The sequence below is a fragment of the Nerophis ophidion genome, linkage group LG12 (genome assembly GCF_033978795.1).
Source record: "Nerophis ophidion isolate RoL-2023_Sa linkage group LG12, RoL_Noph_v1.0, whole genome shotgun sequence".
In the NCBI taxonomy this organism is placed as follows: domain Eukaryota; kingdom Metazoa; phylum Chordata; class Actinopteri; order Syngnathiformes; family Syngnathidae; genus Nerophis; species Nerophis ophidion.
In genome coordinates this window covers 15,700,220-15,726,685 of record NC_084622.1, presented here as the reverse complement: position 1 = coordinate 15,726,685, position 26,466 = coordinate 15,700,220, and the positions used below count along the sequence as shown (strand labels likewise).

At 42.1% G+C, this 26,466-nt stretch overlaps 1 protein-coding gene across 2 annotated transcripts; it reads left to right on the top strand.

Moving 5' to 3' along the window:
- Positions 1–808: 808 nt before the first annotated feature.
- On the top strand, positions 809–26,466 carry cib2 (calcium and integrin binding family member 2). 2 transcript variants are annotated; one of them, XM_061916928.1, is made up of 7 exons: positions 809–1,570; positions 2,603–2,637; positions 8,850–8,919; positions 13,485–13,596; positions 15,605–15,752; positions 15,829–16,024; positions 24,338–26,466. In XM_061916928.1, the coding sequence occupies exons 4-7, from the start codon at positions 13,528–13,530 to the stop codon at positions 24,357–24,359; spliced, it is 435 nt and encodes a 144-aa protein (XP_061772912.1). In that variant the 5' UTR covers positions 809–1,570; positions 2,603–2,637; positions 8,850–8,919; positions 13,485–13,527; the 3' UTR covers positions 24,360–26,466. The 2 variants fall into 2 exon arrangements, with proteins under 2 accessions (XP_061772912.1, XP_061772911.1); XM_061916927.1 differs by lacking the exon at positions 8,850–8,919 and having other exon boundaries at positions 812–1,570.

Genomic DNA, 26,466 nt, shown 5'->3' with positions numbered 1-26,466 from the left:
CACGGCCGGAAACCAACATTGAATGACCGTGACCTTTGATCCCTCAGACGGCACTGTATCAAAAGCCAACATAAATCTCTAAAAGATATCACCACATGGGGTCAGGAACCCTTAAAAAAAACATTGTTACTAAATACAGTTTGTCGCTACATCTGTAAGTGCAAGTTAAAGCTCTACTATGCAAAGCGAAAGCCATTTATCAACAACATCCAGAAACGCCGCCGGCTTCTCTGGGCCCGAGATCATCTAAGATGGACCGATGCAGAGTGGAAAAGTGTTCTGTGGTCTGACGAGTCCACATTTCAAATAGTTTTTGGAAATATTCGACATCGTGTCATCTGGACCAAAGGGGAAGCGAACCATCCAGGTTTTGGAACAACATATGCTGCCATCTAAGCGGCGTCTTTTTCATGGACACCCCTGCTTTTTCAGCAAGGCAATGCCAAGCCACATTCAGCACGTGTTACAACAGCGTGGCTTCGTAAAAAAAGAGTGCGGGTACTTTCCTGGCCCGCCTGCAGTCCAGACCTGTCTCCCATGGAAAATGTGTGGCGCATTATGAAGCGTAAATACGACAGTGGAGACCCCGGACTGTTGAACGACTGAAGCTCTACATAAAACAAGAATGGGAAAGAATTCCACTTTCAAAGCTTCAACAATTAGTTTCCTCAGTTCCCAAATGTTTATTGAGTGTTGTTAGAAAAAGGTGATGTAACACAGTGTTGAACATGCCCTTTCCCAACTACTTTGGCACGTGTTGCAGCCATGAAATTCTAAGTTAATTATTATTTGCAAAAAAAATAAAGTTCATGAGTTTGAACATCAACTGAATATGGGTTGAAAATGATTTGCAAATCATTGTATTCCGTTTATATTTACATCTAACAATTTCTCAACTCATATGGAAACGGGGTTTGTATTTTATTGCTACACTTTAATGTAATAAAATGTATGTTTATTATATGTTCAATTTACCGGCAGGCTTTACAGATCCATGCATCAAGTGAACACAGATAAAAATCTAATTAGTCTCATTTTTTTCAGCAGTGAGTAATTGCTTCAGGAAAACCAGCAGTACCAGGGCACCCATAAATCCACATTGTGGCCCCATAATGAAGACAGCCGTAACCAGCGAATCATAAGTCACCCCCTTTTCTTTATTTTTTTCTCTGGTACCCTATTGGCTTGTCTGGCCTCCTGTGGGCAGCAGCGGCGATGCAGAAGCAGCCCGCAGACCTCGTCATCCACACTGGCTCCAATACAAGGTGCGCTGATCTTTTGCTCTTTATTTCTTTTTTCTCTTTTTTGCTTTCTACCATGCAGCTTCGACATTTGCCATCCGTGGCTCACGTCCCCTCCATGGGTCGAGATGATGCCTCATGAGGGAGACTGCAGCATCGTGGACTCACCCTGCGACAAAGACTGAGTGACTTCACGGCCCCTAAATGTATTTTATGGAGCAAAGGCTGCGGACCCTCCGTGTTCTGTGTGCGTACAAGCGACACATGACTTGATAAACATGGGAAACAAGCAGACTATTTTTACAGACGAGCAACTTGATGCCTACCAGGTGAGTGCCCGCTTCTTTTTTGGAGTCGAAAAATGTTGCAGTGCAATTTTCTTACACCTATAGAAGAACCTTTGTGTTGGACCAACATGATGGTCACTCAGACATGATGTCATCTTTGCGTAAAAGGCGATGCTTATTAAAAAGTCCCGATTAGACAACCACGCACAGAGAGAAATAACCATCTTTAACCGTATAACATGTGCTTCTTAATAATTGATGCCAAGTCAGCGGTATATGCTGTGAAACTCTACTCTCTGGAGACTGTTTGGTCCTCAAGAGCTTCTCTGGTTACTACTGCTGGCGTTTAAAAATCCCTCAGTAGAATACTGTTGCGCTCCGCTTTAAAGCTCAAGGGCTAGATACAGAAATATATACTCAAATATTGATTTTTTATACTTGATTCCTATTAAATGGTAAATGGGTTGCACTTGTATAGCGCTTTTCTACCCCTTTTTAAAGGAGCCCAAAGCGCTTTGACAGTATTTCCACATTCACACACTGACGGCGGGAGCTGCCATGCAAGGCGCTCACCAGTAACCATCAGGAGCAAGGGTGAAGTGTCTTGCCCAAGGACACAACGGACGTGACCAGGATGGTAGAAGGTGGGGATTGAAACAATAACCCGTCAGATTGCTGGCACAGCCACTCAACCAACTTCGCCACGCCGTCCCCCGTATTAATTTCCTTCCTTAATTACATCATCTCCTGGAGCCGGTTGCTTCTGGCACGTACGGCTCTAGACAGCGAGCGTAGAAGGGCAATGTAAATTGAGGCACCACTAATAGGCCTGTTATACAATGTCACACAACGCGTGGGCCGCACACATGCATGTGTTCTGCCACAGAAAAACACTAGATCACATTCCGCCCCCTTCCCCTCCACCGTGGTGACAACATAATCTGCGACGTCATTTACGAGAAGCCTGACACCTTAATTTTGCCTTCAGGGAATTAAACTCTTTTTCTTTTTTTTTCCTCCTCTCCAGCTATTGTGTTACGCATAACTGCCTGTTCTGTTTTATTTCTATTGCAGGATTGTACTTTTTTCACCCGCAAAGAAATCTTGCGGTAAGTCGATTTTCATCTGTTTTGTCAGTGTGTTGCACACAAGTGTGCAGTGTTAAATGCAGTGGAGATCCGGAATGTTCTGTCTTATCAGTCGGACTGACCTTTTGGCTGCAGTGTGTAGATCAGGGGTGTCCAAACGTTTTCCACAGAGCAATTTAAAGGCCTACTGGAATGAGATTTTCTTATTTAAACGAGGATAGCAGGTCCATTCTATGTGTCATACTTGATCATTTCGCGATATTGACATATTTTTGCTGAAAGGATTTAGTAGAGAACATCGACGATAAAGTTCACAACTTTTGTTCGCTAATAAAAAAGCCTTGCCTTCACCGGAAGTAGCAGACGATGCAACACTGGTTGTAGGGCTCCTCACATCCACACATTGTTTATAATGTGAGCCTCCAGCAGTAAGAGCTTTTCGGACCGAGAAAGGGACAATTTCCTCATTAATTTGAGCGAGGATGAAAGATTCGTGGATGAGGAAATTTAGAGTGACGGACTAGAAAAAAAAAGGCGATTGCATTGGGACAGATTCAGATGTTTTTAGACACATTTACTAGGATAATTCTGGGAAATCCCTTATCTTTCTATTATTTTGCTAGTGTTTTAGTGAGATTAGATAGTACCAGATAGTCGGAGGGGTGTGGCCACGGGTGTGTTGACACCAGTCTCTGAGAGAAGTCACATTCAGCTGCAGCACGACAGAAGCTCCGCTGATTTCCGATAAGAGGCGACTTATTTCCACAATTTTCTCACCGAAAACTGCCGGTCGACATGTAGTCGGGATCCATGTTCGATTGACCGCTCTGATTCATAGTAAAGCTTCACGTCCGGGAATTTTAAACAAGGAAACACCGTGTGTGTGTGTGGCTAAAGGGTAAAGCTTCCCACCTCCATCTTTCTAGTTTGACTTTTCCATTATTAATTGAACAAATTGCAAAAGATTCAGCAACACAGATGTCCAAAATACTGTGTAATTATGCGATGAGAAGAGACGACTTTTAGCCGTGTATGGTGCTGGGCTAATATGTCCCCTCCAACCAATAACGTCACAGAGTCATCATACATGTCATCATTCCGCGACGTTTTCAACAGGAAACTGCGGGAAATTTAAAATTGTAATTTAGTAAACTAAAAAGGCCGTATTGGCATGTGTTGCAATATTAATATTTCATCATTAATATATAAACTATCAGACTGCGTGGTCGCTAGTAGTGGCTTTCAGTAGGCCTTTAAGCATGTTGGGCCATTTTGATATTTTTCACTTTCAAACCAAAGCAAAATATATGGATTTTGTTTTTAATCTGTAGGGCTCCTGGGGAGCATAGAGGGTCTCAGTCACTAAAATGTGAAAAATAAGTCAAATTATTATTTTTTATTTAATGCTTACAGTTAATCTCTATATCAACTTGAAGTTCTGTCAAAGACAACTTAGTTTTTATATAGTAAAACTGAAATATGCAGTATTTAGATAGATAGTACTTTTTTGATTCCTTCAGGAGAGTTCCTTTATTTAGCAATTAAAGTCCTCAAACATCAAAAATGCAGGACACCATTGATATTAATTATTTTATATTTTGAGTAATCACAGTGAAAAGTAAATAAAATCCTACTAAATATATTTGAGATCCGAAAGGTTCCCCACTCATAAAGTGATACATTTTTATTAGTTGTTTTTTTTTACTTTTAACACTTAAATTTCAAGATCAACTTCCGATATATCTGTCGATTTTAAGTTTGAACTATTATTTTGTTTGTTTCATGCTCTTTTGTCAAAACTTTGATGTTTTTTTATGGCAACCACACAACATACGCAAAACTTTTTCCACATAAAATATTTTAAAGTGATAATTTTTAAGTAATAATTCATTATAACATAGATTTTTTTTGTCTTTTTTTTTTGAACAATGGGGAAAAAAATTAAATAAATAAAAAAGGAACAAAAGAACATTGCCACTTTTTCTCATTAGATTTCACCTCATTCCACTTTTTTTAAATGTTTTTTTTTTTTCTAATTTTGCAATACTATTAATTTTGCAATTTTTGCAGAATGTGTGGTGGGCCGGTATACGGTTAGTTGCAGGCCGCAAATGGCCCCCAGGCCGCACTGTGGACACCCCTGGTGTAGATCATGAGTCTCAAACTCAATTTACCTGGGGGCCACTGGACGCAGAGTCTGGGTGAGGCTGAGTCGCAAGAAAATATTTGTTAAAAAATGTTTTCGCATACTCCTCAGCATGTCTAGTTGTGTAATCCATCCATCCATCTTCTTCCGCTTATCCGAGGTGGGGTGGCGGGGGCAGCAGCCTAAGCAGAGAAGCCCAGACTTCCCTCTCCCCAGCCACTTTGTCCAGCTCCTCCGGGAGGATCCCGAGGCATTCCCAGGCCAGCCAGGAGACAGTCTCCCCAACGTGTCCTGGGTCTTCCCCGTGGCCTCCTACCGGTCAGACGTGCCTGAAAAACCTCTCTAGGGAGGCGCTCGGGTGGCATCCTGACCAGATGCCCGAACCACCTCATTTGGCTCCTCTCGATTTGGAGGAGCAGCGGCTTTACTTTGAGTTCCTTCCGGATGACAGAGCTTCTCACCCTATCTCTAAGGGAGAAACTCATTTGGGCCGCTTGTACCCGTGATCTTGTCCTTTCGGTTATAACCCATAGCTCATGACCATGGGTGAGGATGGGAACGTACGTAGATCGGTAAATTGAGAACTTTGCCTTTTGGTTCAGCTCCTTCTTCACCACAACGGATCGATACAGCATCCACATTACTGAAGACTCCGCACCGATCCGCCTGTCGATCTCACGATCCACTCTTCCCTCACTCGTGAACAAGACTCCGAGGTACTTGAACTCCTCCACTTGGGGAAAGATCTCCTCCCCAACTCGGAGATGGCACTCCACCCTTTTCCGGGCGATAACCATGGACTCGGACTTGGAGGTGCTGATTCTCACACTTCACACTAGTTGTATAATGACTTTTTAAATTGTATTCCTTGTGCACCACAACTTTCTGTGCAAATAATCAGTTATAATGTTATTGGGCAGACACGCTGTTTTTATTATGGGAAAGTGGACGTGAAAACAAGCTGTCCTCACTCAGGTCCGCATGGAGCTGGAGGGGGCGTGGCTTCCAGCTCCGCCTGAATTTCGGGAGAAAATTTGTCACGGGAGTTTTTCGGGAGAGGCGCTGGATTTCGGGAGTCTCCCGTAAAATCCGTGAGGGTTGGCAAGTATGGCAGTGTTACGTTCCAGATGGCTCACAGTCTAGGGATTGTAGGGGAACGCAACATAAGTGTATAAATCAAATGAGTTGTAAATTAAAGACACCGAAGCCAAGAATTGAAAACAAAAACTAGTACATTGAAAAGTGACCATGGGGGGGTACAACAATTTTACAATTCACAATTATATTTATATAGCACTTTTTCTCTAGTGACTCAAAGCGCTTTACATAGTGAAACCCAATATCTAATTTTTACATTTAAACCAGTGTGGGTGGCACTGGGAGCAGGTGGGTAAAGTGTCTTGCCCAAGGACACAACGGCAATGACTAAGATGGCGGAAGCGGGGATCAAACCTGCAACCCTCAAGTTGCTGGCACGGCCGCTCTACCACCTGAGCTATACCACCCCAACAAGGACACAACACTAGCCTAGCTTGGAAATACAGGTGCTGTCAAAGAAATGAACAAAACGTACCAAAATACACCTCTAGAAAAGAAAGGTAAGCTGACTAACTAAAGCTATTTAATTAGCATAAACCAAAAACCTCCCTAACTACTCCAAGCAAAGAGGGGGTCCAGAACATACAAGGCTGACAGCCACCCCTAAGCCTGGTGTCTTTATACAGAAACAAATCCTACGTGTGTAGTGTACAGAGGCCTCTGTCTAACCTTTCCCAAGACTAGGCTGCAGATACTTACAGAGGTTGAAAAGTCCAAAAAATTGAACAAAGAAAAAAAGTAGCGCCAAAGACAAAGTAGGGTCACTCAAAACTCCAGACAGCATGTCAGAAAAAGAATTCCTCTTTCTAGTGGTGAGCAGGTGGTTTTAAGCAGCACAGGAGGATGAATAGTGGACCGGGAATGGCTGACTGATCAACAGGTGAAATGAAGAACAGCTGGGAACAGGAACCGGTTGATTGGCAGCAGGGGTCGTGGTTGAGTGTGACCTGTTCAAACGAAAGAAGAAGAAACACAAAAAAACAAACCACCACAACGTGGAATGTAACAGGCAGGGATAGGCAACCCGGAACGTTGAGAGAGCCATTTTGGGCCCAATTAACAAAAATTGACTCTGTCTGGAGCCAACAGGGAGCCAATCTACCAATCACCACACCATGGTTGGTAGATCACTTCAGCTCCGCACCCAACGCTGTCAAGTGCCATTCATATAAAACTTTCATAATAAGGTGGGAGCCGCAAAATACTTGTCTGAGGCCCCTGGTGTAGATAAAGAAATGAGTATATGGACAGGCACGGTGATTCATTTTGCACCCAAGTTGCATTTTGCACTGGCAAAATTGACTGATGATGCTCATGAGTCAGCGTCTTTTGGGTGTTGTAAGATTAACTTCCAAAGCCTGTGCTTCCGAGTGAAAGTGACTCAATCCCAGCGAGGTAAGCTCCTCTCTTGACTGAGCACACTTATATGTCTGTCGCCATGAATCGCCGGCTAAAAGCTGACGGATTGACCACTTTTCCCCCGAAATTCCTTAAACGTTATCTCCACTTGTCACAGCCTCTAGGCAGATCTTTCCCGTGCTCCTGCATGTTCCTCCTTCTGTGATATTGAATTGACTTTCTCTCCAAGGCCAGCATTGGACTGGGGACAATCAGCCGAGGCCGTAATGGGGTCTCACACTTTATGACCTTCATAAAACACTCCCTTGTTTCTGCCCACGCAGTCACAGCACAGCCATGTTACACGGAAGATACAGGTTATCGCTGATTGTCACAAGTTCGCTGCGCCTCTGCCCTTTGGCCTTATGCTATAACAGGGGTCGTCAACTTGCGGCTCCGAAGCCGCATGCTGCTCTTTGATCGCTCTGATGTGGCTCAGCCGCATACTTGCCCCAATTTTTCCAGAAGGTTTTATGATTTCAGTGCCTCTCACAGGGAAAACTTTCTGCGATTTTCACCCGGACGACAATATTGATGGCGTGCCGAAATTCGCACTCTCTGAAACATGTCATCTCGCCCGCCTTTACACATTGCTATCCACATGTAATAGGCGGCCTCTGTTATTACTCGAAAGTAACTGCAAGGCAAACTTGTTCAACAGCCATACAAGTTACACTGAGGGTTGTGATATAAACAACTTTAACGCTGTTACTAATATGCGCCAAACTGTGAACCGACACCAAACAATATTGAGAAACACATTTCGGGAGAACATCCGCACCATAACACAACAGAACAAATACCCAGAATCCCATGCATCCTTAATATTCAGGTCTACATTATACACCCTGCTACCATCAAACCCCGCCCACCTAAACCGACGCACAGAGGGGAGGGTGCGTGGGGGAGGGTTGGTGGTAGCGGGTGTATAATGTAGCCCGGAAAAGTTAGGGACGGATGGAATCCTGGGTATTTGTTCTGTTGTGTTTATGTTGGACTAATATGCTCATATTTCCTGGTTCTAGTCAAGACTCGAGCAGCAGCATTTTTGAGTTTAGGTTTGCTCTAGAGGTTTTCTTTGAGTTGGTACTTCTAGAGTAGGGTTGTACGGTATACCGGCTACCTAGCTGGCGGCTAATGTCCATCCGCAATCTGCAGTGTTTTAGCTACTTCTAAATCAGTAATCCTCGCCTCCATGGCGACAAATAAAGTATGTTTCTTACAAGTATCATCCCTGCAGGATGAGGAATAGCTAAACATGCTTCACTACACGCCGTGGGAGGATACAATAGCTCACCGGCGTCACCGCTAACAAAAGTTAGCACGCCTGAAACTAAACAAATGCCATGGGTGGATCTACACCTGACATCCACTGTAATGATACCAAGTACAATAGCGTATCGAGTCGATACTTTATCGTCACAAAGAATGTTTTCCTTTTGTTAAAATTCATGTTTAGGAATTCGGGAAATACGTCCCTGGACACATTAGGACTTTGAATATGACCAATGTATGATCCTGTAACTACTTGGTATTGGGTCTATACCAAAGTTTGTGGTATCATCCAAAACTAATGTAAAGTATCTGTCAGGACGGGGACTATGAATGAGGTGGTTGTTTTCCCGAGATGCAAGTGAACTTGGACCGGAGATGGCGTGAAGGTAAAGACATTTTTTATTTTTGACACTATAACAAAAAAACAGGAACAAACAAAAAGCGCGCACAAGGGCGGAAGTACAAAACTGACTAAGGAAACAAAACTTGCACAATGGCAGAACCTACGAACAATAAACAAAAACTTACTTGTCATGGAACTATAAACATGACATGAAGCAGAGTGGAGGTAGTATGGCATGATGTGGGTAAAGGTTTCGAGGGTGATAGACGGTGGTAGAAGATGGTAGACGGTGATGTTGCCAGGACGAAGAACAGAAACAGACAGGCTTAAATAGCAGTGACATGATCAGTGAAAACAGGTGTGCGAGTGCAAAACGTGAGACAGGTGCGTGACATGAGGACAAGGTGAAAACTAATGAGTTGCTATGGTAACAAAACAAACCAGGAAGTGCAAAAACAGGAAGTGAGTGTCCAAAAAACAAAACATGATCACACAGACATGAGAGCTAGTATCAAAGAAGTGAAGAATAAGTGATTATTACATTTTAACAGAAGTGTAGATAGAACATGTTGAAAGGGAAAATAATCAGATATTAACATTAAATGTACAAGTAGATTAATAATGTTTTTTTTACCGCTTGTCCCTCATAATTTTGACAAAATAATAGGTGTATAAATGACACAATATGTTACTGCATACATCAGTAGACTAATTAGGAGTCTTTGTTTGTTTACTTACTACTAAAATACAAGTTGTCCAGTATGTTCACTATTTTATTTAAGGGCAAAATTGTTCTTTGATTGCAATAATAAACATATGTTTAATGTACTGTAAGATTGTTTGTTAAAATAAAGCCAATAATGCAATTTTTTTGTGGTCCCTTTTACTTTAGAAAAGTTTTGAAAGGTATCAAAAAGTATATAAATACATTTTGGTACCGATACTGGTACCAAAATATTGGTATCGGACAACACTAACTAGATTATCCAGAAGTTTTAGCAGTAGAGCGAAACTCGAATGGGGGAGATAAGAGTGAGCACGAGTATCCTGCAGAGTTGCAAATAAAGAGTTCCTTTATCGTTGAAACAAGCAACAGGCTTAACATTCTGAACGCTCAACGTGTGGTTTTATGCATGCTTTTAGGGCTTGTGGAGGCGGATTTCCACTCACCCGGCAAATACTTCACCTTTCGTTACCACTTGTATTCGATTACCGAATAAATGCAAGACACACTCCTCTTATTGCAGTATCCTCCAGAGGGCCACTATAATTTGTTTATGTGAAAGAGCAAACCCTGGAGCGCTAAATGCGCATTTGTGGCCACAAATAAACAGGAAGCGATGACTTCACAGGAAACCTACCGAAGCATAGAGGTACAAGACACGATAGAGGGAATAATATTTTAAAATTGTTATAACTCACGGGTGTCAAACTCAAGGCCCGGGGGACAAATCTGGCCCGCCACATTATTTTTTGTGGGCCGCAAAAGCCTGGAAATTGTATGCGTTAATAAAATGCTTAATCTTTTTGTCACGTCTGTGTGATCATGTTTTGTTTTTTTGGACACTCAGTTCCTATTTTTGCACTTCCTGGTTTGTTTTGTTACCATGACTACCCATAAGTTTTCACCTTTCACGCACCTGTCTCACATTCTGCACTCGCACACCTGTTATCACTGATCATGTCACTGCTATTTAAGCCGGTCTGTTTCTGTTGTTCATCCTGGCAACATCACCTTCTACCACCATCTCTCACCCTCGATACCTCTACTCACGTCATGCCATGCTACCTCCACTTTGCTTCATGTCATGTTTCACAGTTCCATGCGAAGTTTCTGCCTTTGTGCAAGTCTTTGTTTTCACTAGTCAAGTTTGTTCTCCGCCATTGTGCGCGCCTTTTGTTTGTTTCTGTTTTTTAGTCATAGTGTCAAAATACAAATATTTACTGACACTCATGTTGCGAGCCGTTACTCGGATCTTCAAATATTGTTTACTGTTCCATTGTCTCATTCTCCGTCTGACCAGCTTACTTCCTGTTTAGTCAGTCACCTTGGTTACACATTGATTTCACCTGCTCCTCGTTTTCTACACACACCTGGTTCTCCTTGAGTACTCCCTATATAAGCCTTCCTCTTTTGTTTGTTCAGTCTGGGTTCATAATTTGCCTTTGAGCAACAGTATCGACTGACTTCACGTATGTATATTCTCGTTAGCTTTTCACGCTAAGCCTTTGTTTTATTCCAGCTCTCACGCTGATGAATTGTTTTTCCTTTTTGTGTGCCTTCATGCCAGTCTTAGTTTGTCTGTTTTCAATTCCTAGCTTTTATGCTAGCGCCCTTGGTTTATTTTGTATGTTAGCTCCAGTATTTTTGTTCGTAGCCTGCTTTTGTTAAGTTTAATAAATCATTTAAACTTACCATTGCTGTGTTCTTGTCGACGCATCCACGGAGGGACAAACCCGGCATTCCTATGCCAATCAGTCATTACAATTCACGCCTTGCCCGCGCCAACTTTCCTTTGCCTTCTGAAAAAACAAACCCCAAAGTCCACTTCAATCGCTTTGCACCTCGGGAAAACAATCCTCGACCAAGTCTGAGTCTTGACAGATGTTGTCAGCACGAAGAACAGAAACAGACCGGCTTAAATAGCAGTGACATGATCAGTGATAACAGGTGTGCGAGTGAAAAACGTGAGACAGGTGCGTGACAGGTGAAAACTAATGAGTAGTCATGGTAACAAAAAAAACCAGGGACGTGCAAAAACAGGAACTGAGTGTCCAAAAAACAAAACATGATCACACAGCCATGACACTTTTCTTACTAAATATATTTGTTATGTCCCTTTTGACATGAAAAATCATGTACTGCATGCAATTGCATATCTTTTAAAATTCAATATTATCAAAATGAAAATATTATGTTTTGTATTCCAGAAATATTTTTTGGTGGAAAAAAAGATAAATACTGTTGTTAAATATCTGCTTGACAAACAAAACAAAATGATCAATCAAATTGTAGACTGGTAAATTGACAATAGATTTTACGGTTTGTTTGTTTTTACCTGAAAATCAACTTTGGTACTGTTTTTTTTCCGTTAAAAAACAAACAAAAAAAAACCATTAAAACAAGATTTTACGCTAAAATAACCCAGAAACTAGCAGCTCTGTTGCTTGAATTTTACCACTAAAAACAGTGGTATTGTTTCTCCATTCCATGCTATTTATTCCATTTTTTTATATGCTGTAAAACCCCGACTGCTTTTACTGTAAAATTCTTGTGACTGAGGTGCCAGATTTTTAAAGTAAAATGTGCAGCTTATGTAAAAAATATATTGTTGACATATTATAAATAAACATGTATATTCATATATTATCCATCCATCCATTTACTACCGCTTATTCCCTTTTTGGGGTCGCGGGGCGCGCTGGCGCCTATCTCAGCTACAATCGGGTGGAAGGCGGGGTAGACCCTGGACAAGTCGCTACCTCATCGCAGTATTCATATATTACTCAATGTTAAAATCGGCCCGCTGAGTTAAAGTTAAAGTACCAATGATTGTCACACACACACGAAGTGTGGCGAAATGATTCTCTGCATTTGACCCATCACCCTTGATCACCCCCTGAGAAGTGAGGGGAGCAGTGAGCAGCAGCAGTGGCCGCGCCCTGGAATTATTTTTTGGGTGATTTAACCCCCAATTCCAACCATTGATGCTGAGTGCCAAGCAGGGACGTAATGGCTCCCATTTTTATAGTCTTTGGTATGACTCGGCCGGGGTTTGAACTCACAACCTACCAATCTCAGGGCGGACACTAACCCTTAGGCCACTGAGTAGGTGGGTTATGTATATTTTATCTATGCTGCGATGTGGCCCTCAAGTAAATCATCATTTTACTGATGTACATTGCATAATGTTGTCAACTTATTGTTGCCATATTGTACTGAGCAGCCAAAACAGACACCCCTTCTGGCAAAAAGGTAGCATCCATCCGTCCGACCATTTTCAACTTCTTATCGCTCTCGGGTTTTTGGGGGTGCTGGAGCCTATCCCAGCTGCAGACAGGCAGAAGGCGGGGTCATCATCGGCGGTCACTCGAACGAGCATGACGAGCCTCCTGGTAGGGGTGTATCCCTTATGGAGGATGCCATACAAAGTGTGGAGACTGGTGCACGGACAGTCACCACACAATCCATGAGAGAATCGGGTCAGGGTGCAGTGGCATGGAGTCCAAGACGACTGGGGACGCTTTTCTGCTGCAGCCTTTCCCGCCTTCGCAGCCGTTGGGGTAGTTCTTAAATCTACCGTCTTCCGCCTGCTCCGCCGTTTAGATCTTCACCGTATCCCTGGCGAGGGGGCAGTAAGGTACTAGGCCTTTGCCAAGGGCCACCAGGGGTAACATTAGTAAAAGGGTTAACCTCCTAGTGCCCCAAGACCCTGTAGAGGAGCCTGCACTGCCTGATGCACTTTGAAGTCATGCCCAGGACACAGAAGGCGGGGTACACCCTGGACAAGTCGTTACCTCATCACAGGCCCAGACACACAGAGTGAAATAAAGTGTTGTGTATTGTCTCCTTTTAGATCATAACGTCAATCTGTTGTTTCTCCTTAGGTTGCACGGTAGATACCATGAATTGGCTCCTCATCTCGTACCAATGGACTACACCAAGGACCCTGATTGTAAATTACCTTTAGCTTTGATAGTCAACATGCCAGAGTTAAAGGTAACAAATGCATTCTTTTTATGGTACAAACCCCGTTTCCATATGAGTTGGGAAATTGTGTTAGATGTAAATATAAACAGAATACAATGATTTGCAAATCCTTTTCAACCCATATTCAGTTGAATATGCTACAAAGACAACATATTTGATGTTCAAACTCATAAACGTTTTTTTTTTGCAAATGATAATTAACTTAGAATTTCATGGCTGCAACACGTGCCAAAGTAGTTGGGAAAGGGCATGTTCAACACTGTGTTACATCACCTTTTTCTAACAACACTCAATAAACATTTGGGAACTGAGGAAACTAATTGTTGAAGCTTTGAAAGTGGAATTGCTTTCCCATTCTTGTTTTATGTAGAGCTTCAGTCGTTCAACAGTCCGGGGTCTCCACTGTCGTATTTACGCTTCATAATGCGCCACACATTTTCCATGGGAGACAGGTCTGGACTGCAGGCGGGCCAGGAAAGTACCCGCACTCTTTTTTACGAAGCCACGCTGTTGTAACGCATGCTGAATGTGGCTTGGCATTGCCTTGCTGAAATAAGCAGGGGTGTCCATGAAAAGACAGCGCTTAGATGGCAGCATATGTTGTTCCAAAACCTGTATGTACCTTTCAACATTAATGGTGCCTTCACAGATGTGTAAGTTACCCATGCCTCGGGCACTAATGCACACCCATACCATCACAGATGCTGGCTTTTCAACTTTGCGTCGATACAGCCTGGATGGTTCGCTTCCCCTTTGGTCCGGATGATACGATGCCGAATATTTCCAGAAACAATTTGAAATGTGGACTCGTAACACCACAGGACACATTTTCCACTTTGCATCAGTCCATCTTAGAGGATCTCGGGCCCAGACAAGCCGGCGGCGGTTCTGGATGTTGTTGATAAATGGCTTTTGCTTTGTATAGTAGAGCTTTAACTTGCACTTACAGATGTAGCGACCAACTGTAGTTACTGACAGAGGTTATCTGAAGTGTTCCTGAGCCCGTGTGTCGATATCCTTTAGAGATTGATGTCGGTTTTCGATACAGTGCCGTCTGAGGGATTGAAGGTCACGACCATTTAATGCTGGTTTCCGACCATGCCGTTTACATGGAGTGATTTCTCCAGATTCTCTGAACCTTTTGATGATATTATGGACCATAGATGTTGAAATTTCGTGCAATTGCACTTTGAGAAACGTTGTTCTTAAACTGTTTGACTATTTGCTCATGCAGTTGTGGACAAAGGGGTGTACCTCGCCCCATCCTTTCTTGTGAAAGACTGAACATTTTTGGGGAAGCTGTTTTTATACCCAATCATGGCACCCACCTGTTCCCAATTAGCCTGCACACCTGTGGGATGTTTCAAATTCGTCAGTATTTATTGCCACCTTTCCCAACTTTTTTGTCACGTGTTGCTGGCATCAAATTCTAAAGTTAATGCAAAAAAAAAAAAAAAAAAGTTTATGAACTTGAACATCAAATATGTTGTCTTTGTAGCATATTCAACTGAATATGGGTTGAAAAGGATTTGCAAATCATTGTATTCCGTTTATATTTACATCCAACACAATTTCCCAACTCAAATGGAAACGGGGTTTGTACTTCATGTCTGGTGCCGTTCCTTTTTAAAGTCCTCAGCCCTTTTTTAAAAATGTTATTCTAAACGAATCAGGACACTCTGAGCGAAACGTGTCGCCGGCTGCTCACGTAAGCCGACAACTAATCGATGCGTAATGCTTTTCAGAGGGCGGGATTGATTTTTAATCCTAGGACTAACCATATTGTGTGGATCCATGGAAGTTAATGTGCCATGAAACGCTCCATTCCGGCAGTCCCGCCTGCTATTTTTGTTTTAAGTGTCGTCCATTTCGGAAAGGGTGCTAATGGCATATTGCGTAACACCGCAGCCTATGTACACACAGACTATGAGGCAGATGTGTGATTGGTCTAACTGCAGCCATGTCTTGGATAAATTGCATTAATTCTTATAAATGTTGTTATTACCTTCCTCTGAAGGAAAATCCATTCCGTAACAGGATTGTTGAGTCTTTCTCAGAGGATGGGATGGGGAATCTCAGCTTCAATGAATTTGTGGATATGTTCTCAGTCCTCAGTGAAATGGCTCCACGGGAACTGAAGGCCATTTACGCCTTCAAAATATATGGTAAAGACACATTTCGGTGCATTTGTTCGGCGCAGAGGTACAAATAAACACCTGCTCTTGTGTTTGCTGCTCGCAGATTTCAATGTGGATAATTACCTTTGCAAAGAGGACCTGGAAAAAACTCTGAACAAGCTGACAAAGGAGGAGTTGACTCCTGAAGAGGTGCAGCTGGTGTGTGAGAAGACCATCGAAGAGGCCGATTTAGATGGAGATAATAAACTCTCCTTTGCCGATTTTGAAAATATGATATCAAGGGCTCCTGACTTCTTAAGGTAATCCAATTTATGGTGCTATATTGTGATTACGCCATGTTCATATGTTCTATGACAGGCCTGGGCAATTATTTTGACTCGGGGGCCAAATTTAGAGGAAAAAATGTGTATGGGGGCCACTATATCTACAGTGGGGCAAAAAAGTATTTAGTCAGCCACCGATTGTGCAAGTTCTCCCACTTAAAATGATGACAGAGGTCTGTAATTTTCATCATAGGTACACTTCAACTGTGAGAGACAGAATGTGAAAAAAAAAATCCAGGAATTCACATTGTAGGAATTTTAAAGAAATTATTTGTAAATTATGGTGGAAAATAAATATTTGGTCAATAACAAAAATTCAACTCAATACTTTGTAATATAACCTTTGTTGGCAATAACAGAGGTCAAACGATTACTATAGGTCTTTACCAGGTTTGCACACACAGTAGCTGGTATTTTGGCCCATTCCTCCATGCAGATCTTCTCGAGAGCAGTGATGTTTTGGGGCTGTCACCAAGCAACATGGACTTTCAACTCCATCCACAGATTTTCTATGGGGTTGAGGTCTGGAGACTGGCTAAGCCACTCCAGGACTTTCAAATGCTTCTTACGGAGCCACTCCTCCGTTGCCCAGGCGGTGTGTTTGGGATCATTGTCTTGCTGGATGACCCAGCCATGTTTCATCTTCAAAGCTCTCACTGATGGAAGGAGGTTTTGGCTCAAAATCTCACAATACATGGCCCCATTCATTCTTTCCTTAACACGGATCAATCTTCCTGTCCCCTTAGCAGAAAACAGCCTCAAAGCATGATGTTTCCACCCCCATGCTTCACAGTAGGTATGGTGTTCTTGGGATGCAACTCAGTATTCTTCTTCCTCCAAACACGACGAGTTGAGTTCATACCAAAATGGATACATGGATGATACAGCAGAGGATTGGGAGAATGTCATGTGGTCAGATGAAACCAAAATAGAACAGACAAAATCCAAAAACCAAACAGAACATAGCCAAACTAAACATGATCGCCAAAATATAACACCTTAAGCGTCAATGCCTTTTCTTAGGGGCGCTGTCACGCCAAATTTCTTCCCCCTACAAAAACCCTCCAATGCCTGAAGGACCCCAATGAGAGCGGAACAATACCAAGTTACATGACTCTTAAGGGTTACAGCTGCAAAATTAGCGAAGCAAAAATAGATTGAAAGGTTAGCATGCTGGAATGCTAATATTTTTTCCTCACCGTTATTTTCCACCAATGACAATCAAGCCAATTATAATGCTTTTAAAACAGGCAGCTGTGGGGGGTGCTTTAAGGTCCTTCCACCCTCATTTGGGTCCCTTAAGCATTAACGCCAAATGTCTTCCGGGGGGAAGGTTTTTGTAGGGGGAAGAAATTTGGCGTGACAGCCCTCACCTGTTGTTTATTTTCAGTTTCAGCATTAGACGTTTTTTTACCTGCACACTGCCTCCCGCTGTTTACGACATCTACAAAGCAATTAGCTACCGGCTGCCACCTACTGATATGGAAGAGTGTTACACGGTTACTCTGCCGAGCTCCAGACAACAACACATCATTTGCAGACTATGATTACTTTTTAAATATTTTTAACCCAGATAGGTGAAATTAGATAATCTACCACGGCACACCAGACTGTATCTCACGTCACACTAGTGTGCCGCGGCACAGTGGTTGAAAAACACTGCTCTATGGCGGGGGTGGCCATTACATCGATTGCAAGCTACCGGTCGATGGCAGAGGGTGTGTCAGTCAATCGCCAGTCAGGCATTAACAAAATAGACCTAAAAATTAGCGATTATCAATCTCCACCAAGACGTCACTTTCATCACTTGATTACCTCTTGAGGAACATTTATCCTTTTCAAGATTTGAACGGTTGTGTCAGGACGTGGACTATGGGGTGGTTGTTTTCCCGAGATGTAAGTGAACTTGGACCGGACATGGCGTGAAGGTAATGACATCTTTATTTTAACACTAATATAAGGAATTAAAAAAAAGGCACGCACAAGGGCGGAAGTACAAAACTTGGCTATAAAAACAAAAACTAGCACAACGGCAGAAATATGGACAAAAAACAAAAGACACTAACTGTGGCATTAATAAACAAAACTTACTTGCGATGACGTGAACAGGGCAGCATGGACTATGAAACAAGCAGCGTGAACTAAGCATGAAACCGTAAACATGACATGAAGAAGAGCGATGTCGCCGGGAAGACAGCCTGGCAACTGGAAGCTTAAATAATCGTGACATGATTAGTGACAGGTGCGTGACATGAGTACAGGTGAAAACTAATGGGTAGTCATGGAAACGAAACAAACAAGGAAGTGCAAAAACAGGAAACAATGGAGTCTTGGGCAAAACAGAACATAAGTAAACAAAACATGATCACAAGACATGACAGGTCGGTACAGGCGAAAACAGTGCAACCATAGGGCGGTTTTCTTTGAGAAAGGCTACATGGCGCCCAGTACCCATGGAGGACGGACGCTGGCTGGACCACCACGTGTAGTCAGTGATGTGACATCATATAATGCAACCCAGAAATTGCGGCGTATGAATTTAAAAGTTCCTTCAATGCCACGGCAGGCTGACATTGATGATGCGTCAGATCGATTATACAGTATGTACAGTCGTGGTCAAAAGTTGACATACACTTGAAAAGAACATAAAGTCATCGTGTCAGGCTTGGGCTGTGGATGTTTGTGCTTCCTCGATGCAAGGATGATGTGGGATGAGTCAGGCATGAATGTAAGTACGTGGTTTTTTATTTAATAAACAAATAAACAACAAAAAGCGCTCACAATGGAGGAAGAAACTTGGCTAAACAGTACAAACGTGAAACAAAAACACTTGCTCAATGGCATGAAATGATGGACATAAACTAAAGGACTTTGCACAAAAACAATTGGCTATGAATAATAATAAACTATAAACAAAACTAGCACAATGGCATAAATACAAAAACTTACACGACATGGAACTATGGACAAGGACATGAAGGAGGTGCAGCATGGGTCGGGTGCGTGCGAATGTGTGAACTAATACGTTGGCATGGAAACAAACAAAACCAGGAAGTGCAAAACGTGACTGAATGAATTGAAGCAAGATGGCGGCGCCCGGACGGGCTGCGACACTGCGGAGCTCTTGCTAAAGATGGAACATTTGGCGGAAATGCTGGACAGTTCTGCAGACTTCATGGCTGGCTCGCATCGTGGTCACTCCGTGATCACATACGACCGCCAGACACTTCTGGATATGGACATATCGGGCCGTTTTGGACTGATAGACGCGTGCTTGTTCAACGTGCTAACTAGCATGGGAATACGTCGGCGGCTACATCCAGCGGCCTGTGAAGCAGCGGAGTCTAGTAGCAGCGGGGGCCGTCTACGGAGCAGACGCCAGCGGTGTGATCGGAAACGCGGATGCCGAGCGGGGCTTAAAACAAAGCAGAAGGCTAATCCCCACAGAACACCACTTCCCTCCATCCTACAGCCAGATTTAAATAAAGGATGCGAGACTACTGGTCTGGGTAAGGAGTCTGTTAAATTAAAACAAGTTTTTTCTGCTTTGAGTGTTTCAGAGTTGGACATGTGTTTTACCGAGGTGGCTAACTATGATGCGTGCAGTTTATCAAAGCAACAAACAAACAATCGGAAAATCCCCGTTACTGAGGTGGCTAACCATGATGCGTGCAGTTTATCAAAGCAACAATCAAACAATCGGAAAATTCCCGTCGTATCAATTCCTAGATATGGTCGTAATTATACTAAATGCACTGGGCATAATAAACACAACATTATTAATATTGCTACTACGGATAATTTGATCAAAAATTCCCTAAAACAGCCGACTACCTATAATATAGGTTTTTTAAACATAAGATCATTGTCTCCCAAAACGTTGTTAGTTAATGATATCATCAGAGACAACAATCTTAACGTCATCGGTCTCAGCGAAACCTGGCTTAAACCAAACGACTTTTTTGCGCTAAATGAGGCATGTCCTCCTAACTTTACACATGCGCATATTGCCCGTCCGCTTAAAAGGGGTGGGGGGGTCGCACTAATATACAACAAAAACTTTAACCTTAGTCCTAACATAAATAATAAATATAAATCGTTTGAGGTGCTTACTATGAAGTCTGTCACACTGCTCCCTCTACACCTGGCTGTTATCTACCGCCCCCCAGGGCCCTATTCGGACTTTATCAATGAATTCTCAGAGTTTGTTGCTGATCTAGTGACACGCCGATAATATAATCATAATGGGGGACTTTAATATCCATATGAATACCCCATCGGACCCACCGTGCGTAGCGCTCCAGACTATAATTGATAGCTGTGGTCTCACACAAATAATAAATGAACCCACGCATCGCAACGGTAATACGATAGACCTAGTGCTTGTCAGGGGTATCACCGTTTCCAAAGTTACGATACTCCCGTACACTAAAGTATTGTCCGATCATTACCTTATAAAATTCGAGGTTCAGACGCATGTTCGTCAAACTAATAATAATAATAACTGCTATAGCAGCCGCAACATAAATACGGCCACAACGACAACTCTTGCTGACCTACTGCCCTCGGTAATGGCACCATTCCCAAAGTATGTGGGCTCTATTGATAACCTCACTAACAACTTTAATGACGCCCTGCGCGAAACCATTGATAATATAGCACCGCTAAAGTTAAAAAAGGCTCCAAAAAAGCGCACCCCGTGGTTTACAGAAGAAACTAGAGCTCAGAAATTATTATGCAGAAAGCTGGAACGCAAATGGCGCACGACTAAACTTGAGGTGCACCATCAAGCATGGAGTGATGGTTTAATAACTTATAAACGCATGCTTACCTTAGCTAAAGCTAAATATTACTCAAATCTCATCCACCATAATAAAAACGATCCTAAATTTTTGTTTAGTACGGTAGCATCGCTAACCCAACAAGGGACTCCTTCCAGTAGCTCCACCCACTCAGCTGATGACTTTATGCAATTCTTTAGTAAGAAAATTGAAGTCATTAGAAAGGAGATTAAAGACAATGCGTCCCAGCTACAACGGGGTTCTATTAACACTGACACGATTGTATATACGGCGGATACTGCCCTCCAAAATAGTTTTTCTCGTTTTGCGGAAATAACATTAGAGGAATTGTTACAACGTGTAAATGGAATAAAACAAACAACATGTTTACTTGACCCTCTTCCTGGGAAACTGATCAAGGAGCTCTTTGTATTATTAGGTCCATCAGTGCTAAATATTATAAACTTATCACTTTCCTCGGGCACTGTTCCCCTAGCATTCAAAAAAGCGGTTATTCATCCTCTTCTTAAAAGACCTAACCTCGATCCTGACCTCATGGTAAACTACCGACCGGTGTCTCACCTTCCCTTTATTTAAAAAATCCTCGAAAAAATTGTTGCGGAGCAGTTAAATGAACACTTAGCGTCTAACAATCTATGTGAAACCTTTCAATCCGGTTTCAGGGCAAATCACTCCACGGAGACAGCCCTCGCAAAAATGACTAATGATCTATTGCTAACGATGGATTCTGATGCGTCATCTATGTTGCTGCTCCTCGATCTTAGCGCTGCTTTCGATACTGTCGATCATGATATTTTATTAGAACGTATCAAAACACGAATTGGTATGTCCGACTTAGCCCTGTCTTGGTTTAACTCTTATCTTACTGATAGGATGCAGTGTGTCTCCCATAACAATGTGACCTCGGACTACGTTAAGGTAACGTGTGGAGTTCCCCAGGGTTCGGTCCTTGGCCCTGCACTCTTCAGCATCTACATGCTGCCGCTAGGTGACATCATACGCAAATACGGTGTTAGCTTTCACTGTTATGCTGATGACACCCAACTCTACATGCCCCTAAAGCTGACCAACATGCCGGATTGTAGTCAGCTGGAGGCGTGTCTTAATGAAATTAAACAATGGATGTCCGCTAACTTTTTGCAACTCAACGCCAAAAAAACGGAAATGCTGATTATCGGTCCTGCTAGACACCGAACTCTATTTAATAATACAACTCTAACATTTGACAACCAAACAATTAAACAAGGCGACACGGTAAAGAATCTGGGTATTATCTTCGACCCAACTCTCTCCTTTGAGGCACACATTAAAAGCGTTACTAAAACGGCCTTCTTTCATCTCCGCAATATCGCTAAAATTCCCTCCATTCTGTCAACTAAAGACGCTGAGATCATTATCCATGCGTTTGTTACGTCTCGTCTCGATTACCGTAACGTATTATTTTCGGGTCTCCCCATGTCTAGCATTAAAAGATTACAGTGGGTACAAAATGCGGCTGCTAGACTTTTGACAAGAACATGAAAGTTTGATCACATTACGCCTGTACTGGCTCACCTGCACTGGCTTTCTGTGCACTTAAGATGTGACTTTAAGGTTTTACTACTTACGTATAAAATACTACACGGTCTAGCTCCATCCTATCTTGCCGATTGTATTGTACCATATGTCCCGGCAAGAAATCTGCGTTCAAAGGACTCCGGCTTATTAGTGATTCCCAAAGCCCAAAAAAAGTCTGCGGGCTGTAGAGCTTTTTCATTTCAGGCTCCAGTACTCTGGAATGCCCTCCCGGTAACAGTTCGAGATGCCACCTCAGTAGAAGCATTTAAGTCTCACCTTAAAACTCATTTGTATACTCTAGCCTTTAAATAGACTCCCTTTTTAGACCAGTTGATCTGCCGTTTCTTTTCCTTTTCTTCTATGTCCCACTCTCCTTTGTGGAGGGAGTCCGGTACGATCCGGTGGCCATGTACTGCTCGCCTGTGTATCGGCTGGGGACATCTCTGCGCTGCTGATCCGCCTCCGCTTGGGATGGTTTCCTGCTGGCTCCGCTGTGAACGGGACTCTCGCTGCTGTGTTGGATCCACTTTGGACTGGACTCTCGCGACTGTGTTGGATCCATTATGGATTGAACTTTCACAGTATCATGTTAGACCCGCTCGACATCCATTGCTTTCCTCCTCTCCAAGGTTCTCATAGTCATCATTGTCACCGACGTCCCACTGGGTCATTATTGTCACCGATGTCCCACTGGGTGTGAGTTTTCCTTGCCCTTATGTGGGCCTACCGAGGATGTCGTAGTGGTTTGTGCAGCCCTTTGAGACACTAGTGATTTAGGGCTATATAAGTAAACATTAATTGATTGATTGATTGAATGTCCAAAATCAAAAACATAACATGACAAAACAAAACATGATCCATAGGTGTGACACATGGCTGTGATGAGTTTCCAATAATTTCTAAATCTCTTGTTTTTTTGTGATGGAGTGATCGGAGCACATACTCGGTCACAAAAAAACATTCATGAAGTTTGGTTCTTTTATGAATTTATTGTGGGTCTACTAAAAAATGTGGGTTAAAAGTATACAAACCCCCTTTCCATATGAGTTGGGAAATTGTGTTAGATGTAAATATAAACGGAATACAATGATTTGCAAATCCTTTTCAACCCATATTCTGTGGAATGCACTACAAAGACAAGATATTTGATGTTCAAACTCATAAACTAATTTTTTTTTGCAAATAACGATTAACTTAGAATTTCGTGGCTGCAAGACGTGCCAAAGTAGTTGGGAAAGGGCATGTTCACCACTGTGTTACATCACCTTTTCTTTTAACAACACTCAATAAACGTTTGGGAACTGAGGAAACTAATTGTTGAAGCTTTGAAAGTGGAATTCTTTACCATTCTTGATTGATGTACAGCTTAAGTTGTTCAACAGTCCGGGGTCTTGTTTTGGAGCGTAGATGTTGAAATCCCTAAATTTCTTGCAATTGCATTTTGAGAAACGTTGTTCTTAAACTGTTTGACTATTTGCTCACGCAGTTGTGGACAAAGCGGTGTACCTCGCCCCATCCTTTCTTGTGAAAGACGAAGCATTTTTTGGGGAAGCTGCTTTTATACCCAATCATGGCACCCACCTGTTCCCAATTAGCCTGCACACCTGTGGGATGTTCCAAATAAGTGTTTGATGAGCATTCTTCAACGTTATCAGTATTTATTGCCACTTTTCCCAACTTCTTTGTCACGTGTGTTGCTGGCATCAAATTCTAAAGTTAATGATTACTTGCAAAAAAATGTTTGAGTTCAAACGTCAAATATGTTGTCTTTGTAGCATATTCAACTGAATAAGGGTTGAAAATGATTTGCAAATCATTGTATTCCATTTATATTTACATCTAACACAATTTCCCAACTCATTTGGAAACGGGGTTTGTAAGTTTGCACCCTTATCAACTTTGCTAATGTGCGATTTTGCCAATCCAACAGTACCTTCCACATACGAATCTGAGAGGGCTCCACGGTGACGCCGAGCACAGTGCCTGTCTGCTACTCCGAATCATCCCGCCTGTCCTCGCCAGCGTCGTCTCCCCAGCTGTCCTCGCCTCTCCGACGTCTGCCCAGATAAGAGCGCAAAACAGCGGATGGATGTAGAGTTCTCAGGATGCTGGATGTCTTGACGGACGAACCCACGTGACCACCACCAATGAAAGGGCTCGGCCTGGGTTGGTCTGTTCGACGCGGGGGTTCAGCGGAACGTGACTGGCAAGAGCCTGGCAAGTGGATTCGGGCTTCACGGCACGTTCGATAATGCATAAAAAGTAATCTACCTATATTGCACATGTCATAGCCCCACTTCCCAGATACTCTATCTAATGCAGGGGTCACCAACGCAGTGCCCGCGGGCACCAGGTCGCCCGTAAGGACCAGATGAGTCGCCCGCTGGCCTGTTCTAAAAATAGCTCAAATAGCAGCACTTACCAGTGAGCTGCCTCTATTTTTTAAACGTTATTTATTTGCTAGCAAGCTGGGCTCGCTTTGCTCGACATTTTTAATTCTAAGAGAGACAAAACTCAAATAGAATTTGAAAATCCAAGAAAATATTTTAAAGTCTTGGTCTTCACTTGTTTGAATAAATTTGTTTTATTTTTTTACTTTGCTTCTTATAACTTTCAGAAAGACAATTTTAGAGAAGAAATGCTACCTTAAAAATGATTTTCGGACTTTTAAACACATACCTTTTTACCTTTTAAATTCCTTCCTCTTCTTTCCTGACAATTTAAATCAATGTTCAAGTATTTGGCGGGGGCGGTATAGCTCGGTTGGTAGAGCGGCCGTGCCAGCAACTTGAGGGTTGCAGGTTCGATTCCCGCTTCCACCATCCTAGTCACTGCTGTTGTGTCCTTGGGCAAGACACTTTACCCACGTGCTCCCAGTGCCACCCACACTGCTTTAAATGTAGCTTAGATATTGGGTTTCACTATGTAAAGCGTTTTGAGTCACTAGAGAAAAGCGCTATATAAATATAATTCACTTCACTATTTTTTTCTTTATTTTAAAGAATAATAAATACATTTTAATTAAATTCTTCATCTTAGCTTCTGTTTTTTCGCCGAAGAATATTTGTGAAATATTTCTTCAAACTTATTATGATTAAAATTCAAAAAAATTATTCTGGCAAATCTAGAAAATCTGTAGAATCAAATTTAAATCTTATTTCAAAGTCTTTTGAATTTCTTTTAAAATTTTTGTTCTGGAAAGTGTAGAAGAAATAATGATTTGTCTTTGTTAGAAATATAGCTTTGTCCAATTTGTTATATATGCTAACAAAATGCAGATTGGATTTTAACCTATTTAAAACATGTCATCAAAATTCCTAAATTAATCTTAATCAGGAAAAATTACTAATGATGTCCCATTAATTCTTTTTTTTTAATTTTTTCAACAAGATTTGAATTAGATAGTTTTTCTCTTCTTTTTTTTCGGTTGAATTTTGAAGAGTCGAAATGAAAGTTTGTGTTATGTTTCAAAATTTTATTTTCCTTTTTTTCCTGTTTTATCCTCTTTTAAATCGTTCAATTGAGTGTTTTTTTCATCATTTACTTCCTACAAAAAACCTTCCGTAAAAGGAAAAAAATGTACGACAGAATGACAGACAGAAATACCCATTTTTTTAATATATATAGATTTATTTATTAAAAGTAAATTGAGCAATTTGGCTATTTCTGGCAATTTATTTAAGTGTGTATCAAACTGGTAGCCCTTCGCATGAATGAGTACCCAAGAAGTAGCTCTTGGTTTCAAAAAGGTTGGTGACCCCTGCTCTAATGAATGACTGTTTAGCATTAGCATTGAGGGCGTAAATGAGCTATATGCACTATTTGTACTTGCATGGTGAACCTCTGGCTCTTTGGCAGCGTATTGCTTATTTGATGTTATGGTTATGCTCGTGGAACTGTAACATAACGACAATCATACTTTAATTTCCTCCAGCTAAGTGAAGGGCTAGCTTCCATATTCTGCCTTGGCCATTATTCTACCATGAGGTGTTTGTGGCAGCCCTCCTTTGAATAGACATTTTTTCAAGTTTGCATTATTTGGAATAAATGTCCTCTCTG